A 20192-nucleotide genomic window follows, 5' to 3' on the forward strand; every position below is an offset into this window, starting at 1 on the left:
AAAACCTCATGAGACTCACAAAGAGCTTAAATATTACAGTTGGGAAAGCAATAAAGAAAAGATGCCAAGATCTTTATTTAACTCTTTGGATTTAGTGGTAACTAAAGGCAAACACCAGTGTTTCATACTGAGCCCAGATGGGACATGAGGATAAACTCTGAACAGATTCGTCATCTCAGCTGGGATGGACAGAAGTAAAGTTGAAGAGGGGGAGGGGCACACATCTGTACCCCATCTCAATACTAAAAAGCTTTCTCTAACCTCCCATGGGTGAACTGGGCATTGTGAATCCTACAGACACTATGCTCTAAGTATAGAGAGGGCTAGTGTTTGAAATGGCAGAGGTATATAAAAAAAGTTATTTTGTCTGCAGAGAAAAGCCGACATACAACAGAGTTTTAAAAGACAACGATGCAATAACAAAGAAAAACAGAGACGGCTGACCAAGTGCCATCTCGGGTTGCTGTGTGTGCAGTGTGAGACTGACAGGACACCTTGCATTCAGCATCACCTTCTATCAGGCCTAACAGAATACAATTATCTGCACAGAAACACTGATGGGAGTGGGGAAAGTTTAGATAAGCTGAATAGGAAAAGCTTTTTTTTTTTTTTTTTTTTTTTTGGAAAGCATTGCTTGAAAAGAAAACAAAGTGTTCAATTTCTAAATAACGAAGCTCCTCTTAAGACTGCTTAGCCAGTAAAACCAAATATAGCCCATGCCAACCATAACTGAACACCAGCCAGGGAGCACTTGAATAACACGTAAGACTAAAATACAAACATCCCAGTGAGAACAGCTAAGTTGTATCATTAATCCAGAAAGAAACTAAAAAAGTGACATTAAATGACTTGCCCAAACCAAGAACTGTGAAGGGAGTGGCCAAAAAGAGATTCAAATCATGCTCTATACAAATAATAAACCTGTTTTTCTTTCTTTTTTTTTTTTTTTTGAGACTGAGTCTTGCTCTATCACCCAGGCTGAAGTGCAGCGGCTCAATCTAGGCTCACTGCAACCTCCACCTCCCTGGTTCAAGCAATTCTCCTGCCTCAGCCTCCCGAGTAGCTGAGATTACAGGCACACACCACCACGCCTGGCTAATTTTTGTATTTTTTTTTTTTAGTAGAGACGGGGTTTCACCATGTTGGCCAGGCTGGTCTTGAACTCCTGAACTTGTGATCTGCCGCCTCGACCTCCCAAAGTGCTGGGATTACAGGCATGAGCCACCATGTCCATATGCCAAGGCGGGCATGCCAAGGCAGGTGGATCACGAGGTCAAGAGATCGAGACCATCCTGGCCAACATGGTGAAACCCCATCTCTACTAAAAACACAAAAATTAGCTGGGTGTGGTGGCATGCGCCTGTAATCTCAGCTACTTGGGAGGCTGAGGAAGGAGAATCGCTTGAACCCGGGAGGTGGAGGTTTCAGTGAGCTGAGATCTCGCCACTATACTCCAGCCTGGTGACAGAGTGAGAATCCATCTCAAAAAAAAAAGAAAAAAAGAAAAAAAAGATCAAATCAAACATTAAATGAGAATCATGTGCTTAACTACCTGTATCCCTCAACAAAACATAAGTTCCTTCAAAGGAATTAGTTTTCTCTTTCATCACAGTAGCCCTCATGTTCAGCACATAGTAGGGACTCAATAAACATTTGTTAAATAGACCAAGAAATAAGTGAATAACTAGTTCTTCCAAACTTATCTTAATAGCACTGATTTCCACGTTAAGATTCTACTTATCATAGTTATTCAGATATAAAACATTGGCTGGGCATGGTGGCTCACGCCTGTAATCCCAGCACTTTGGGAGGCTGAGGCAGGCAGAACACCTGAGGTCAGGAGTTCAAGACCACAACATGGTAAAACCCCATCTCTACTAAAAATACAAAAATTAGCCGGGCATGGTGGCATGTGCCTGTAATCCCAGCTACTTCGGAGGCTGAGGCTGAGGTGAATCACTTGAACCTCAGAGGTGGAGGTTGCAGTGAGCCAAGATTGTGCCACTGCACTCCACCCTGCCTGGTGAACAGAGCGAGACTCCATCTCAAAAAAAACAAAAAACAAAAAACACTCACTTGTCCAAATTCCTTTCCACCTGCAATTTCAGCCTACAAGGCTCGGTTAAGAGGCTTCCTCCTGTCTGTCGCACAAAATAGGAAGGGAAGATCAGATCTCCACTACTGTCCTCTGGTGCCTTGGAGTATTCTCTCGGATGTCTCTCTGCAGCAAAGATGTCCATGTCCTGGAGATCCACGACAATGCAATCCAGCAGGCAGACATGGTCTTCTACAAGGACCCAAGGAAAGAGAGGTAATGAAGAAAGGGGGACCCAAAAAGGGGTTGCACTAAACAAATAAAAAATGCAAAGCTCATTCTGTCTTTGAAAATGTTTACAGCTGCCTGCTTCCCCACACTGTCCACTACTCAGAAAACTGGCTGTCCAGGAGTCTCCACTATGGCAGCCAGACCTCCTTATGCAAAGCTCCATGTGCTCGACACACCCTGCCCACCCGCCTCCACTCCAAGCACAGACCACGTCACAGTTCTACAGTGTCTCATGCCCATGCTGTGACAACAACTGAGGCTGGGGGGTTGATGACTAAATCTGACTCCATAGGCAATCCCTCCCCACGCACAATGCTACCAAAAGGTTTACAAACTTTTTCCAGCACTAAAATTCTTTTTTCAAACAAATACTACCACATGTAACCACTTCCATTTCCACTGACCAGATCCAAACCACCTTCATTCTTGCCTAGATCAAAAAGAACTCTCCTCCATTAGACCTACATAATTCCATTCTAGCCCTGACAAAACCACTCTCCCCACCAAATACCTGAGTAATCCTTAAAAAACTAAACAGTCCATAACATTCACTTATTTTATACACTTACTGGCTAAGGTTAATCCAAAATTCTTTCTGTAAGCCGGGAGCGGTGGCTCACACCTGTAATCCCAGCACTTTGGGAGGCTGAGGCAGGTGGATCACCTGAGGTCAGGAGTTCAAGACCAGCCTGGCCAACATGGTGAAACCAGTCTCTACTAAAAATATAAAAATTAGCCAGGGGTGGTGTTGGGCACCCAAATCCAAGCTACTCAAGAGGCTGAGGCAGGAGAATGGCTTGAACTCGGGAGGCAGAGGTTGCAGTGAGCCAAGATCACGCCACTGCACTCCAGCCTGGGTAGAACAAGACTCCATCTCAAAACAAAAAAGAAACAAAATTATTTCTGTAAAACTCCCCCAAATCCCTACAAGGCCCTGCACAAGCCCACTGCCTTCTTTCCCAAGCTCATTTCAAGCCATTCTCTCTCCTGCTCACTAGGCCTCAGGCTTACTGTCCTTTGTTACCCCCAAAATGCCAAGCTCTTTGCTACCTCAACAGCCTTACAGGTGGCACGGCCCTCCCATCTCATCTAAATTCAGTCTTCTCTCTTCTTCTGTCTTTTCCATGATAACATTTATTATAATCTATCAATATTTAAATGCTCAATGTCTTTTTCATTAGTCTATAAGTAGCACTGCAAGAGGAGCCATGTCTAACAGCATGTTAATATACTAGGGAATAAAATATCATAACACCTGGCATTACGTGGGCACTGAAAAAATGAGTTTTTTATTAGTTAATTACATTGATAAATACATGGAATAGATAAAAGTAGAGCTGATCTGCTAGAAGGGGGTAAGGAAAGTGAATGAAGCAGGCTTTCGAGATTCTCCAGGGCAGGGGTCCCAAACCCCCAGGCCACAGACGGGTACTCACAGTAGGAGGTCAGCGAGCATTACCACCTGAGCTCTGCCTACTGTCAGATCAGCAGTGGGATTAGATTTTCATAGGGGTGCAAACCCTATTGGGAATTGCCTAAGAGAAGGATCTAGATTTTGTGCTCCTTATGAGAATCTAATGCCTGACGATCTGCGGTGGAACAGTTGCATCCTGAAACCATCCCCAACCCTGTCTGTGGAAAAATTGTCTTCCATGAAACTGGTCCCTGATGCCAAAAAGGTTGGGGACTGCTGCTCTAGGGTACTGCTATGGAATCCTAGGATTACATGGAAACTGTGAAAACCACTGTCTTAATCCAAGACAATGTATCATTAATAGTGAAATTTCAGAAACATATAGCAAATCAGTAGGAGATATACTGTTAAAAAAGAGACATTCTTTCTATAAAACATCCCAAATCACTTCTTAAAGGCATCCACCAATACATATGTAAGACTGGCCTTGTTCCTAATCATCACAGACGTCATAACATCAGTGGCGGCAAGCACCATATGCTGAGTGGCCCTCAGGTGCAGCCCCCTCTGTGTTCTATATGTGCATGCAGACAGACTGGCAAGCAGTATCATGTTCAGTTACAATTCGGTTCTGGAGTCAGACTGCCAAAATTCGTAGTCCAACTCTTCCATTACTACCTCATAACCTTGGGCAGGTCAGGTTACCCAATCTCTGCAAGCCTTTGCCTCTTCATCTGTGAAATCGGGGCGGATCACGAGGTCAGGAGATCAAGACCATCCTGGCTAACACGGTGAAACCCCATCTCTACTAAAAAATACAAAAAATTAGCTGGGTGTGGTGGCGGGCACCTGTAGTCCCAGCTACTCGGGAGGCTGAGGCAGGAGAATGACGTGAACCCGGGAGGTGGAGCTTGCAGTGAGCCAAGATCGCATCACTGCACTCCAGCCTGGGTGACAGAGCGAGACACCATCTCAAAAAAATAAAAATAAAAATAAAAATAAAAAAATAAAAACCCTGCAGGAGTGTAATGTGAACAAAATAATTAATGTAAATAATGCACCACAATGTTTGGCACATAGTGTTTCACAACTACTACTATGGTGATGAAAATTATCTTGTTAAATGATCAACATAATAAAACCACTTTCCTGTCACCTCTAGGACTGTAAGGTACCAGAGAGAGCTAACAATTCCTCGGATCTATGTAACAAGACACTCAGCAGCCTCTCTCAGCTAGTGTCCTGCATCTTGCAAAGTCTCATCACACTGGACTGATCTTTGCAGCTCATCATATTCTGCCTCCCTCTCTAGCAGCTCAGAGCAGCTCCCACTTATCGGGCACATGACTCATCCAGAACACATTTAACAACAGAAAAGAGGCCAGGCCCGGGGGCTCATGCCTGTAACCCCAGCACTTCGGGAGGCCGAGGCAGGAGGATCACTTGAGCTCGGGAGTTTAAGACCCAGCCTGAGCAACATAGTGAAACCCCATCTCTACAAAACACACACACACACAAAAAAAATTAGCTGGGTGTGATGACACATGCCTGTAGTCCCAGCTACTCAGGAGGCTGAGGTGGGAGGATCGAGTGAGCTCAGGAGGTCAGTGCTGCAGTAAGCCATGATCACAACACTGCACTCTAGCCTGGGAGACAGTGAGAGACCCTGTCTCGAGGGGAAAAAAAATACATAAAACCAGAAAAGCCTCCAAAATAATGTTCTCATTTGGAATGACTAATTCTTATATTGGAGAGAAGAACACCAATAACCAGATGGTTCATGTCTTTTAAACTCTGTGCTACAGCATTTCTGTTGTTGCCTAATTTACGCTAATATTTTTTAATGTGTTCTTTTATATTCTTTAGACTTAGTGGTTTGCAAGGACAGTGTCTGGGTAGTGGCTTGCAGAATGCAGGACTCTTTCTACTTATACTATCACTATCTGGTGGCAACTATTTTCACCTATAAGAAAAAAGTCCTAATAGGCTATCTAAAAATCTCTTTAATTACACTATATCGTGCTAATTTAACCCTACTTTAGAAGTCATCCAATGATAAATCTACACCCAAAACTCTTAAACCTTGTAAAGCAAAATCAGAATCTCATCATCGTTAAAGAAATGCTATCTCTTCGTTAACATTTGCTTGAACACAATGCCCGCCCCCCTCAGTTTCCTCAACAGTCCTGTGAATTTCCCCACCTTCAGTATTATGTAGCTTTTCTCCTCTTTTACCTGGACTACTGGACTCTTGGCCAACAGACAGTGTGGGTTGCGGCCCTTGCTGCTTGGTGGAGGTACTGGGCACAAACTCACTCTTCAGGCTTCCTAGGCTCATTCCAGCAAGAGGCATCGTGAACTGCCCCTGGGAATGGGTTCCCCTGGGCTCCTCCGTGCTTGTCGTTTTCCTCAGGCTGTGTTTAGGAATACCCGTTGGGGAAGCTGAAGGCACAGATTCCTGGGAAGAAACAAAATAAAACTAGAATGCAGGAAATGGGAAGGGGGCAGCACTGGTGGTGGAACTCTATCTTTAATATCTCCAAAGTCCTATCCCAGTCCCTAGGGTCTTCAAAGACTCTATAATACTTATACTTCCCTCAGCCTCCCAGATCCCATAAACAAGAGGCTACCAGGATCACGACATTTACTGCCACAAAAAATTATCAGCAGAGATGTTACATATAGTTCAATACTTGCTGAAAACTTCTGCAGGAAGATACCATCTTTTGGCTCAAGAGCAAATGTGAAGATGCCAATTGCTTCAAGTGGTTTAATCAAGGTCAAATGCAGCAAAAGCAAGTCTCTCAGCTATATGACAGTTTGTTGCTTTGCTTTTGGGGAGGGGCATATTGTTTTAAGAAAAGACATCTAATGGCAACATGGCTCCAATGTGTTTGTACTTTCTAGATGTCTCCCCTCATGGGTTTACATTTCCCATCTAAGTAACTGTAGAAATGAAAACAAAATGGAAAACAAAAGAGGCCAGCCATTCCTATGATGTTTCTGCTCAAGGACATACAAATTAAGAAGGGCTAACAGAGAATAAAATGATTCAGTAGTTCTATTGAAAATACTACTCTTTTCTTACACACTTAGTACCTTCATTTGGTTAACTGCTAACAGAGGAAAATCTATTTCACCAGAATAATTCAATAATTGACTTTTAAGCTTCCCAGGGCTTCTTCATGGAGGCCTCAGAGCTACATGTCTGCACAGCTCCCGTAGCATCATGGTTCCCATCTTGCCATTCTCAACCGCATCTGGGAGGAGAGGAAGGATGTCTCTCCCCCTAGGGCTGCCTTTATGTTGACTCCTCTCAGCTTTGGAAAAGAATACAAAAACACTGCTCCCTTTCACAGTTCTCTCAAGTAGTAATTACAAGTAAAAGAAACTAGCTCTTGCTTTCTGCAATTTTTTTTTTTTTTTTTGCAAGGCAGATTACTAGGTAAATGTCATTATTTAAGTATTTCAACATTAAAACCTTTCCCTCTCACTTAGTTTATTTAAACTCTGTAAAGTGTTTGTTGCCCTTTCATTTGATTCATCTCTACATCCTCTCTGTAGTTGGTTTAAATAAATCAGTGGCTTGAGAAGATTAACCCAAAGCTTTTCAAAGACTTTGACTTAGAAATTGTGGCTTAAGCATAAGCTATGGTTGAGAAAAGTGAAATAAAAGCATATGCAAAAAAACTCAATCTTGTACTCATTAAGACATGGATTTATGTAAAACAATTCCAAACACACAGGAGTCCTGGAACTCAAGGGCAAATAACCCGTCTCCAAGCTTTGATTTCAGGATTATTTCCTGTTCTTTAACCACTGGAATGCATATTAGACAAACCTCACACATGCAAATGTATTCAAAGGCAAATGCAAATACAAAATGATGGCTGGTGAAGAAGGTAATTATTCATTTCATATAGACTGTAATCAATTATATTTAACTGTATGCATGGGGAGGTGAACTTCACAGATGTGTTTATCTGCTTACAAATACTTGAACAAGCGACACACTCCAAACAGCCCTTATGGAATTCTACAGAACAATCACTGGTACCCAGTAAGATAGTTTTTCTAAGATTTAAGGATATAAAATAAGATCACCAAGAACGTACTAGTGAGGGCTAAAAAAAAAAGAAAGAAGGAATTCTTTTCAATGGGCCTTAAAAACAACGTCTTTACATAGTATGAAAGTAATTCAAACACTTAAAAAAAAAAGTTAATAAGCAGGCTTTCTCAAGTAATGAGATATTTTAAAGGGTTGGTTTTAATTTTCTTTTTAAAGCATGCGAATGTGGATTGACTGCTGAATCCCATAAGGTTTTTCAGAATAGTCAGGTTGCAAAAAAAGCACATTATACCTTGAAGAAAAAGCGCTCCTTGTATGCACTGCCACTTAAAATCAAATCCTCAAAAACAAATACAGGGAAATTTTTTTCATTAAAACGCCACAAACTCTGTGCTATTATTTGGCTTAAAAAATAGGAACACTTTTGCAAAAATTTCTTAAGTATTTTGGCAATTCTTCTGCCAAGGCTAACTTCAGGGTCTGCTGGTAAATCCATATATAGATATATCTGATAAGGAAATTCTGTCCATTACCTTTTTAGGAAGGATAGAGAAACAAAAATGGTCCTGGTGAACTTGGTCACACAATCTGGCTAGAACTGATTTCCTCCTAAAAATTTTAGTATGGCCTCAAAGTAAAGATTTACCACAAACAAATACAGTTATGCACCGCATAAAGCCATTTCAGTCAACCACAGACCACATATACTATGATGGTCCCGTAAGATTATAATGCAGTATTTTTATTGTATCTTTTCTATATTTAGATATGTTCAGATACACAAATACTTAACCATGGTGTTACAACTGCCTACAGTATTCAACACAGTACTGTGCTATACAGGCTTGTATTCTAGGAGCAACAGGCTGTAGCACAGAGCCTAGGTGTGCAGTAGGCTAAGCCATTTCGGTTTGTGTAAGGACACTCTATGATGATCACAGAGCAAGGAAATCACCTAAGGATGCATCATTCTTCCAAGTATCTCCCTGTAGCTAAGGGACCATAACTGTATTTGGTCTTAGTCCCTGACACAAGAGTTTCCAAGACCCTTGGAATCTCCAGAGTGATAAAATGTCCTTGTGTATGTTAACGAGATAACTGATGGCTAAAAACCCTTAAATAGCTTTAGAATGGGGGTTGCTGGAAGTACAGGCAACCGTGTGATTAGAGGGTTGGAACTTTCAGTTTCACTGCCCAGGCCTCCAGGGAGAGCAGCGGGGCTAGAGATTGAGTCTAATCACAAATGGCCAATGATTTAATTAATTACGCCCATGTAATGGGGACTCCATTAAAAGCCTAAACAATGGGGTCCAGAGAGATTTCAGGTTGGTGAAGACATCCGCAGTCCAGGAGATGGAGCACCCCAATTCCATGGCACAAAAGCTCCTGTGTTCGGGACGCTGCGGGGTCTTGCCCTATGCACCTCTTCATCTGGCTGTATCCTTTATTACAGCCTTTATGCTAAACCAGTAAATGTGTTCCCCTGAGTTCTATGAGCCACTATAGCAAATTACTGAACCTCAGGAGGCATTGTGGGAACCCCAAGCTTATAGCTAGTCTGTCAGACATACAGGAGACCTGGACTTGTGACTGGTGTCTGAGTGGGGAGCAGTCTTTAGGGACCTGTGGGGTCTCATGCTAACTCCAAGTGGTTAATGTCATAATTAAATTATAGCCAAGTTGGTATCTGCACAGTCGGAAAATGGTTAGTATGGGGGAAAACCCAACACATCTGGTGTCAGAAGCATTGGGAGCTGTTTCCTTTTATATGTAAAGAGCACAGCACTGGCTGATGTATAATAAGCATTCAGCAAATGGCAGCTATGTATTGCTATTTTCGGCAGTTTTTAAATCTTACAATCAAATCTTACATACATCTCAAAGGCCATCTCTCTCCCTACGTTATTAGCTATTATACTAAAAATAGGCATAAGTAGCTGGGAATTTCAGTAAGTGCTTTTCTGACACACTAAAACGAGTTTGCAAGGAATAAGCAAATAGACTGAAGAGCTGCTGTGGAAACCAGCAAGGAATGATGAAAACACACACCAAGAATGACAAGGCCTCATCTCTGGTTCCAGAAATGTCACTCAGTCTCCTCAAATGCAAAAATGGATGAAGGGGGACTAATCGGACCATCTAAAAGGTCCTCTCAGCTTTAAGGGTCTGTGAATTACTAGGTGTTTCCATTTTTACTGTTTATTCTCAAAGAATCCTAGTTTCCCCAATGTAAAACACGAATAACAACAGTCCTCATCCTAATTACCTCCAAACACTGTTATGAGAAATGGATAAGTCACAGCCATAAAAAAGAATGAAATCATGTCCTTTGCAGCAACATGGATGGAGCTGGAAGCCATAATCCTAAGCGAATTAATGCAGGAACAGAAAAGCAAATGTGGCCGGGCATGGTGGCTCATGCCTGTAATCTCAGCACTTTGGGAGGCCAAGGCGGGTGGATAACCTGAGGTCAGGAGTTCAAGACCAACCTGGCCAACATGGTGAAACCTCGTCTCTACTAAAAACATAAAAACTCGCTGGGTGTGGTGGTTGGTACCTGTAATCTCAGCTAATCGGGAGGCTGAGGCGGAAGAATTGCTTAAACCCAGGAGACGGAGGTCACAGTGAGCCGACACAGTGCCACTGCACTCCAGCCTTGGCAACAGAGTGAGACTCTGTTTCAAAAAAAAAAAAAAAGCAAAGCAAATGCCACATATTCTCACTTGTAAGTGGGAGCTAAACATTGAGTATTCATGGATGGTCATAAATATGAGAACAACAGATACCCTCCTAAGGTTCTATAATTTGCTAAGAGAGCTCACAAAACTCAGGGAAACACGTTTACTTGTTTAACATCAACTACTAGAGCGGAGTCAGGGGGTTGGCGGGAATGGGTCGGAAACTACCTATTGGGTACTATGCTATCTGGGTGCAATATACCCATCTAAGAAACCTGCACATGTACCCCCTGTATCTAAAACAAAAGTTGAAAAAAAAAAAGGTGCCACAGTAATTTAAAACTGTAAAGCAATATACTGTATAGATGTTATTATTAAGACATTTTTAAATGGCTTCAAGTAAACCATGGGCCAATCACGTCCTCTGAAAAAAAGCCACAGAGTCTAAAACGTTTATATTATAGAAGGAATGCTTTTATATAAAGAAAGCATTATAAAAAGATGGAAGGTTGATTCCATTGGTTTGTTTGCTAAAACAAGTTACTACCTACATTTCCTAAGAGTTATAATTTACACTACCTCAATTCATAAGGTTAATTGAAATATCAATAAAATGTCAAAAAAAATTCTACTACCTACATTTCCTAAGAGTTATAATTTACACTACCTCAATTCATAAGGTTAATTGAAATATCAATAAAACGTCAAAAAAAATTCTTCAAGCCACATACCCTACAAAAGTAATAGCAATTATGGATCATCTTACAGCAGCATACAAATTTTTCAATTAGTGATCAAATACTAGCTGAACGGAAAAGGAAATGGATACTGATTGCTCACCTTATCTTGTAGGGAAAAGGTGCCAGGAAAACCAGCAAACAGAAACTTATTTTTGACTTTCAACTTCCCCAAATTTGCTACAATCAGATTATTTGATCTGGAACTTTCTGGGATCAAGAGAACGGGAGCACCAGCCTCAATATCCAGGAGAACCCGTGAACAGCGCTGGGCTTGATCTCTCACCTGAAAGAGGAGGGAAAACTGACTCAGAGGATAATTAATTCCCTAATTTTACCACCAAATAACCTCAGGTTCCCAAAAGTTTCGTGAGTTTATAAAACAATTAAAATCATACAGAGCATATTCTATGACCACCATGGAGTTAAACTGGAAGTCAGTAACAAGAAGATAATGGAAAATCCCCAAATATTTGGAAAGTAAACTACACACTTCTAAATAACCCCTAGGTCAGAAGAAATCACAAGGGAAACAGAAAAATGTTTTCACTAAAATGATAAGGAAGACATAATACATTAAAATTTGTGGGATACACTTAAAACTATGCTTAGAGAGAAATTTACACCATGACTTTAGAAAGCAATAAAGACTTAAAAATCAGTAATTGAAAGCTTCCACCTTAAGAAGCTGGAAAAAGAAAAGTAAATTAAATCTGAAGTAGAAGGAAGAAAATAAAAAGCGTAAGTCAATGATATAGGAAACCGACAATCAGAGAAAAATCAATTAAACATTTATAGAATATGACTGCACCCAAAAACCACAGAACATACTTTTTTTTTTTTTTTTTTGAGACAGAGTCTTGCTGTGTTGCCCAGGCTGGAGTACAGTGGCACAATTTCAGCTCACTACAAACTCCACCTCCCGGGCTCAAGTGAGATTCTCATGCCTCAGCCTCCCGAGTAGCTGGGATTACAGGCACGTGCCACAACGCCCAGCTATTTTTTGTATTTTTAGGAGAGATGGGGTTTCACCATGTTGCCCAGGCTGGTCTCAAACTCCCGGCCTCATGTGATCCACCCGTCTTGGCCTCCCAAAGTGCTGGGATTACAGGTGTGAGCGTGCCCAGCCCAGAACATATCCTCTTTATAAGAACAGGTGGTCTATTGGCTGAGAGTATGCCTCGGCCATAATACAGGCCTGAATAAGTTGGTTATTTTAAAAGATAAAACTAATAAACCCCTGGCCACTTAGTAGCTTGGTTATCTTGGTTAAGTCGTTAAAGTCTCTGTGCCTCCGTTTCCTTATCTATAAAATGGGAATAATAATAAGCCATAAACCCTACCTCAAAGAGGTGTAGGGATTAAATGAGACAATACACCCAAAAACTGAGGTGAAAATGTAACAGCTATTATTATTACCACATCAACACCATATCTTTTCAGTCTTTTTTTCCTGTACACACAGCTATGTATTTATAAATATACAGGCATCCTGACTAGCACTTACATCTTGAACACGCGTTCAGTTATATGTTAATGGAAAAAACACTGAATCATGAGCCAGACAACCAGGGCTAAGAGTTAACAATGTTTCCTCACTTATAAAATGAAAGTAACACATCTGCTGACCACCGCCTCATTAGGTATTATCATAACTAATTATCTTTTTTTCCTTGATTATATCCTCCCACTGAAATATAAACTCCATGAAGGCAATGACCTTGTCTTTCTTGTTTTCCACTCTGTTACTAGCACCTGGCAAGCTGCATGACACACTCATTCCTAAATTACTGAAGAAATGAACAAACAGGGTTGTTATAAGGATCAAATGAGATAATGTGTAGGAAAGCACTTTGAAAACTCCAAAGCATCATTAATATAAATAATTATTGCCAAAAGTACAGGCTACTTAATTCTGCTATCTCCATATTCCTACTATAACTGAGTCAAGGGAAGAATAGTAAGAAAAATAACTCCCTGATGGTCACATAGCTAATGGAAGCAAAACCCACTCAAGATATTTGTCCCAAGATTTCTAACGCACAGCATTACTTTACAATACCAGTTGCTAGGTGAATGAAGAAGTGTAACAAATATAAGAGGTTACATGTAAAGTGGAAGGCATAGGAAAACTGCATCATACTTCTGGGGTAAAATATATGGGAAATAATTTATATTTGGCCAAACACATCTGGTATAACTGATACTCTTAAAATTTCAAACATTAAGAATACAAAGAAATTCAAAGTTCCACTGAATCATTATTTACAGACCTCAGAAAATGTAGGAATAAAAACCCAGCTACATGTCAAAAACACGTGTCACCAATACAAGGTGAAAGAAATTTAAATTTCAAACAAAATAGCCTCTTAATCTTATCAACAAATAAAAGTAGATCTTAGCTCTATATAAACCTAATTCAAACAGCTAGAATTAAAGATTCTTGAGAAGATCAGCTTGTCTTCAAAGCCTACATATTGAACAATGTTCAAAATAGAAAGACATTCCTTTAACCTCCTACTTGTCTTATATAATTTGATAAAGCAAAACTTGAGACTTATTGTTCAACTCTGCTTAACCCAGGAAGTTAAACCCAATTACTCAGTAATATACAAGTATCTCATTTCCTAACCCAAATGATTCACCACCATAAGACTTACCACTGTTTCAACCACACAGGTAAAAATAACTGTTTTAAATGCACACGATTCTAACAGAAAACATTTAGCAGAGTTGTATTGAAAGTCACAAAAATGTTCATAACTTTGATAAAACAGTACCATTTGTAGGAATCAATACTATAAACATAATTCAAAAAGTGAAAAAAAAACTTCACTTCTGTAAAGATATTCATGGAAGCATTAGTCATAAGAATGAAAAGCTGAAAGCAATTTAAATGTTAAAAATAGGAAAATGGTTAAACTAATAGATTATATAGTTGCTACATAGGATATCTATGAAAAATGCAAAGCAAGATGGAAAAAGATTCTAAAAAAGGCTAGGAAAAATAGCTGGATTCTAAAAGTGCATGTATAAAATTACTGTGTTTTACATACTTGATACACTGTATGCTATTTCTCAATCTAAATTATTTTATAAAAGCATATGCAGACCATAAATGTAATATCATTTTATATCAAATAAAAAGTCTGACAATAAGAGTGTTGGCAAAGATATGAATTAAAAGAAATTATTATACACTGCTGATGGGAGACTATCATTGAGACAGCTGTTTTGGAAAACGATCTGGCTTTACCTGGTGAAGAGAAATGTGCGCACACCCTATGGCTCAGTAATTCCACTGCCAGGTATCTCAGAGATCAGAGAAAGTCTCAAGTATGTGCATCAGGACTCACAGTACACAAGAGCTAAACACTGTAAACAGCCCAAGTGTTCCAAAGGAAAATGGATAAATCATTTATACACAGAATGAAATGCAATGGTGAAAATAAATGCTATCGTATGTAACAATATGAATGAATCTTATCAACACACTAAGTGGGGGAAAAAGCAAGTCAAGGAACATTAAATACGGTTTAATACCATTTTTATAAAGATCACAAGCAAAGCAAAAGATACCATTTAGGAATTTTTTCTTTTTAATTTTAAAGGACCTTATAGACCCAAAAATCACCAGAGTGGTTACAGGAGGAGTTGACAGGGTAACGGAATAGGGAAGGAACACAGCATATGCAGGCAGCTGTCTTCCTGATGCTTTAATTTTCAGTTAGAGGTGGGTTCACAGATATTCATCTTATTATGATACTCTGTGACATATATACATGCTACAGATAATCTTTTATAGGTGTAAAATGCTAAATTTTTTTTGAGTTGTTAAAGAAAGAAAAAAAGGTTATATATTCCATGAGTAAATTCAGAGAAAAATGTATAGAAAACAACAGAAACAAATTAAAACATGCTATAGTGCAGAGATACTAGTATGATTCTTTTTTCCAGATTTTCTATCATTTGATTATGCTACCTGTATATTTTTTAAAAATACATTCTCTGGAAGATACACAGGAAACCGACAGCACTCGTTGCTTCCAGGGAGAGAAACTAGACAGTTGGAGAAAAATAATTGAGGAGACTTTTCTCCAAATGCCCTTTTTCACTTTGCTACTGTACCAAATCAATATCTACCAAGTCAAACATTTTATATTTAAATTAAAATGTAATTTTTAAAAATGCTGCCACTACAAAGTATCTATTTATTAAATTATAATCTTTTACCTAATAAAGTTTTGTTTTTTGTTTTTTTTTTTGAGTCATGGTCTGGCTCTGTCACCAAGGCTGAAGTGCAGGTGGCATGATCTCAGCTCACTGTAACCTCCACCTCCTGGGCTCAAGCCATCCTCCCACCTCAGCCTCCCAAGTACCTGGGACTACAGACACATGCCTCACCACACCCAGCTAATTTCTGTATTTCTTGTAGAGACGGAATTCCACCATGTTGCCCAGGCTGGTCGCGAATTCCTGAGCTCAAGTGATTTGCCCGCCTCGACCCCCAAAGTGCTGGGATTACAGATGTGAGCCACCACGCCTGGCCATAAAGTTTTTTTAAAAAAGGAAAAATAACACGTTGTTACAAAAGTACATTGTTATTTTCTATGGTTCCCAAACTGCACTGAGACACCACAGGGTGGCAAAGGCTTGCAGCTGTCAGGACTTTTTTTTTTTGAGACGGAATCTTGCTCTGTCGCCAGACTGGAGTGCAGTGGCACCACCTCGGCTCACTCCAACCTCCGCCTCCCAGGTTCAAGCGATTCTCCTGCCTCAGCCTCCCGAATAGCTGGGACTACAGGCACGTGCCACCATGCCCGGCTAATTTTTGTATTTTAGTAAAGACAGGGTTTCGTCATGTTGGCCAGAATGGTCTCGATCTCTGGACCTCGTGATCTGCCCGCCTCGGCCTCCCAAAGTGCTAGGATTTACAGGCGTGAGCCACCACGCCCGGCTGCCAGGACATTTTAAATTTTTGAAGGAAAAACAACATCTGCCAGACACTGCACTAACTAGTAGCTTGTGGTAGTTGGCATTCAATAATAGATCATTCTATACTCCTTTCAGTAAGGTCTTATCTTTGCGAAGCTGGGTCTTCAGCGGTTGCTGTGAGAAAAAGCAAGTACCATAAGAAGATAAATGTGGACAGGAAGTGAGGGTGGTAATGTCCAACCTGATTCCAAGTTTGAGAAGTTATGCAATACCTAACAGGCACATACCTCCTACCAGTCATTGTGGTTACTTAAGAATTAAATAAAATATTATTCTTTCCATTTATGTGTTATTATTTTTTCAAACACCTACTAAGTTGTTAGGACATATGTACTTGTTGTTTAGACTGACTTACTTTGTAAACGGAAATACCATTTGGTGTTTCCTTTGGCCTAGGATGTGCCATGAATAAACTACCAGGACCCCACGGGGGCCACGAACTCAGTTTAGAACTTCTGATCTACTGCATTTAGAAAAAACCTACCACTTTCCAAGAGAAACATCCCCACTGAAGTCCTAAAAGGGACCAGCAGTCTTAAGTGTTCTTTGTAAACCTCCCTTATTTTTTTTTTACAGAAAGTGAAAGCTAAAGTTTGAAGGTAATTTAAGTGAGATACAATAAATAAGGAATAAAGCTCTTCAATTACACAAGATGTCTGTAGCTAATCTACACGGAGAACATATTAGCAAGGATAAATTACCTTTACTCTTCCAGATTCATCTCTAGAGGCCTAAAAGTTCTACTGGTCAGTCAAACTGGAAAAGCAGCTTGGAGGGCCCAGGCTACCTACCGTCTGCCCCTCAATAGCAGCTCGCTGGCGCCCTAAGACATCCTGCAGCTGAGTGAAATGCTGAATGAAGGCCACCACCTCTGCCTGGAAACGCTGAGTATGCACATACTGCACAGAGGCCATCCAGAGGCTCACGCGAATGTCGTGTTCTCTCCGGAGCAGAGGGTCAGGCCGTCCATATCTAAAAATTAGGATAAAAGTGTGACTCAGATAACAGCAAGACACAAGTTAGTATTTCAAGAAAACTCAGGTTGGTTTAGGGGCTTCCCTAAAACCAGCTTTAATTATTAAATGGAAATCCAAAATTAGGCTTTACAAAGCAAACTCTAATAATTACTCCTTTTGTAAGCTTCTGTGATGGGATAAAGGTGTGATAGCCAGGAGTATAAACAGGTGGACAGCTCTAGCACTGAGGTCACTCAGAGGCCACCTGAGGCTCTGACCTTTCTCCCTGCCCTGAAAGGTAAGTATTCCTGCTCACCATGTTCCTGGCAAAGATTGTGAGGATGTGTGAAAAACAATAAAAATAAGTCCATGAATTAATGGGTAAAGAAAATTAGGCATCAGAATCAATGTTTCTAGGAAAAACTGTCTTCTAGAGGCAGAAAGACATCTTTTTACTTCAGTCAAATGTAAGTCAAAGAGTTCTGGAATCTATAGTCGAAGATAAATTAGATGACTTCTACAAATTATTCTGAATTTAATGGAGCATGGTGCCATAAAAATATTATTAAATAGGACACAGTCAGCCAACATTGCTGAGTACTTATTTTGGGCTAGGCGGGAAATTGAGAATTTTACATTAATTATCGGATTTATTTTAGAGTCATGACACCAAGGTATAGAACACAAACAAACCCATTCTCAGCAGGGTACAATATAACCCCCTAAAAATGACAAAGCCCTCAGATATCTTCTTGAAACAGTTTGTCTCAACCTTGGTTGAACATTAGCATTTAAAAAAAAACACACACACTGGCCAGGCACGGTGGCTCACGCCTGTAATCCCAACACTTTGGGAGGCTGAGGCCGGTAGACTGCCTGAGTTCAGGAGTTTGAGACCAGCCTGGGCGACATGGTGAAACCCTATCTCCCAAAAATACAAAAAATTAGCCAGGTGTGATGGTGCATGCCTGTGGTCCCAGCTACACAGAAGGCTGAGGTGGAAGAATCGCTTGAGCCTGGGAGGTAGAGGTTGCAATGAGCTGAGATCACACTACTGCACTCCAGTCTGGGTGACAGAGCAAGACCTCGTCTCAAAAAAAAAAAAAAAAAAAAAAGAGACTGAGCATGACCCTAGACCAATTAAATCAGAATATGTAGAGGCAGACCTGGACATCTATATTTTCTAATACCTCTTAGATTAAAAAAAAGAAAAAGAAATGGGTTGAAAACCACCATTTTACACTCCCTATTTTCTGAGAAAAGCTTTTTTTTTTTTTTTTTTTTTTTTGAGATGGAGTTTCGCTCTTGTCACCCAGGCTGGAGTGCAGTGGCGCAATCCCGGCTCACTGCAACCTCCGTCCCCCAGGTTCAAGCTATTCTCCTGCCTCAGCCTCCCGACTAGCTGGGATTACAGGTACCCGCCACCACACCCCGCTAATTTTTATATTTTTGGTAGAGATGGGGTTTCATCATGTTGGCCAGGCTGGTCTCAAACTCCTGACCTCAGGTGATCTGCCTCCCTCAGCCTCCCAGAGTGCTGGGATGACAGGCGTGAGCCACCACGCCCAGCCCTGAGAAAATCATTCTTTAATAACCAGCCATGCCTGAAGATCCCTTTCTAAAATCTAACATAGAAACAATTCAATATAGATCATGTTTATAAACAAAAATGCATAATAAACTCATATCCTCAACAACCTTCTGAGGCTGAAATCATGCCAGAACTTTTAGAGCTACATGGAAGCTCAGAAATGTTCTAATGATTCAGTCCCCTTAATATATAGAAAAACTGATGCACAAAGACTGCATGACTTGTCTCAGGACATACACCAAGTTCGTGGAAAACCAGCAAGAGAGCCCAGGGCTTTTAATAGTCAGAAGTATTCAATCATACCCTATCTGGGGTGGGTGGGTGGGTGTGTGTGTGTGCGTGTGTGTGTTGAGACAAGGCCCCCCTTCGTCACCCAGGCTAGAGTGCAGTAGCAGTCATGGCTCACTGCAGCCTCCAACTCCTGGGATTAAGGGATCCTCCCACCTCAGCCTCTCAAGTAGCTAGAACTACAGTTGCATACCACCACACACAGACGGCTTTTTTCTTCTATAGAGACAGTGTCTATGTTGCCAAGGGCGGTCTCGAACTCCTGGCTTTAAGCAATCCATCTGCCTTGGCCTCCCAAAGAGCTTAGATTACAGGCATGACCCACCGCACCTAACTCATACCCCATCTGTTTATGAAGCTTTAAGTAGCCCACTTCAACACAGATCCATTTTAATGAAATTTAAAGTCAGGAAGAACTCCTCATAACCATAACTTCTCAATTTCACCTCTAAGAAGGTAAAAATTTTTTAAAGTTTTCTTCATGGTCTAGCCAACAAGAATCTGAAACAGCAAGTATTATGATAAAATATCAAGTCAGAAAAAGATTGACATTTTTACTTAAAAGTCTGGAAGATGAGTGCTTCTTCACCACTGGTAGTGAACCGTTCTCTGTAGAACTCTCCATGGGATGTGAGGTCACTTAGAGACAGACTCCCAATGCTGCCCTGTAAGGCCAGGTCTCCCTCTAGGGATGATAAAGTTAGAACACATTACTATGTATCCTTTTTTGTCACACAACTTAAATATGTCTGGAACAAAAGCTGGTATACACATGCCTCAGACTTTTCACTTTGTAATCAAACCTCAAAATCAAATTTTCATATTCCAATATACCCCAAAAAATATTTTATGCAATATTTAAAACAAAGTCTCAATGCAAAAAAGGGAAAAAAAAGTCTCAATGCAGAAGTCCAAAGGGGACTGAAATAATACAGCAACATTACATTTTTTTTTGAGACAGAGTCTAGCTCTGTCGCCCAGGCTGGAGTACAGTGGCGCGATCTGGGGTCACTGCAGGTTCTGCCTCCCGGGTTCACGCCATTCTCCTGCCTCAGCCCCACCGAGTAGCTGGCAATACAGGCGCCCACCACCATGCCTGACTAATTTTCTGTATTTTTAGTAGAGACGGGGTTTCACC

The 20192-nt window shown here is 40.6% G+C and overlaps 1 protein-coding gene across 12 annotated transcripts in view; it reads right to left on the minus strand.

Annotated features, from left to right (window-relative positions):
* Positions 1-20192, minus strand: part of VPS13D (vacuolar protein sorting 13 homolog D) — a 283384-nt gene that overhangs the window by 203100 nt on the left and 60092 nt on the right. For all 12 annotated transcript variants that reach the window (XM_063785968.1, XM_001145053.7, XM_009448445.5 and 9 more), the window contains 5 exons: positions 19613-19739; positions 17011-17191; positions 11328-11510; positions 5976-6198; positions 2077-2287 (listed from right to left, as the gene is read on the minus strand). In XM_063785968.1, the coding sequence (XP_063642038.1) occupies positions 2077-2287; positions 5976-6198; positions 11328-11510; positions 17011-17191; positions 19613-19739 (925 nt within the window). The remainder of the gene's footprint in view (positions 1-2076; positions 2288-5975; positions 6199-11327; positions 11511-17010; positions 17192-19612; positions 19740-20192) is intronic.

Source organism: Pan troglodytes, chromosome 1, assembly GCF_028858775.2.
Source record: "Pan troglodytes isolate AG18354 chromosome 1, NHGRI_mPanTro3-v2.0_pri, whole genome shotgun sequence".
Taxonomy (NCBI): Eukaryota; Metazoa; Chordata; class Mammalia; order Primates; family Hominidae; genus Pan; species Pan troglodytes.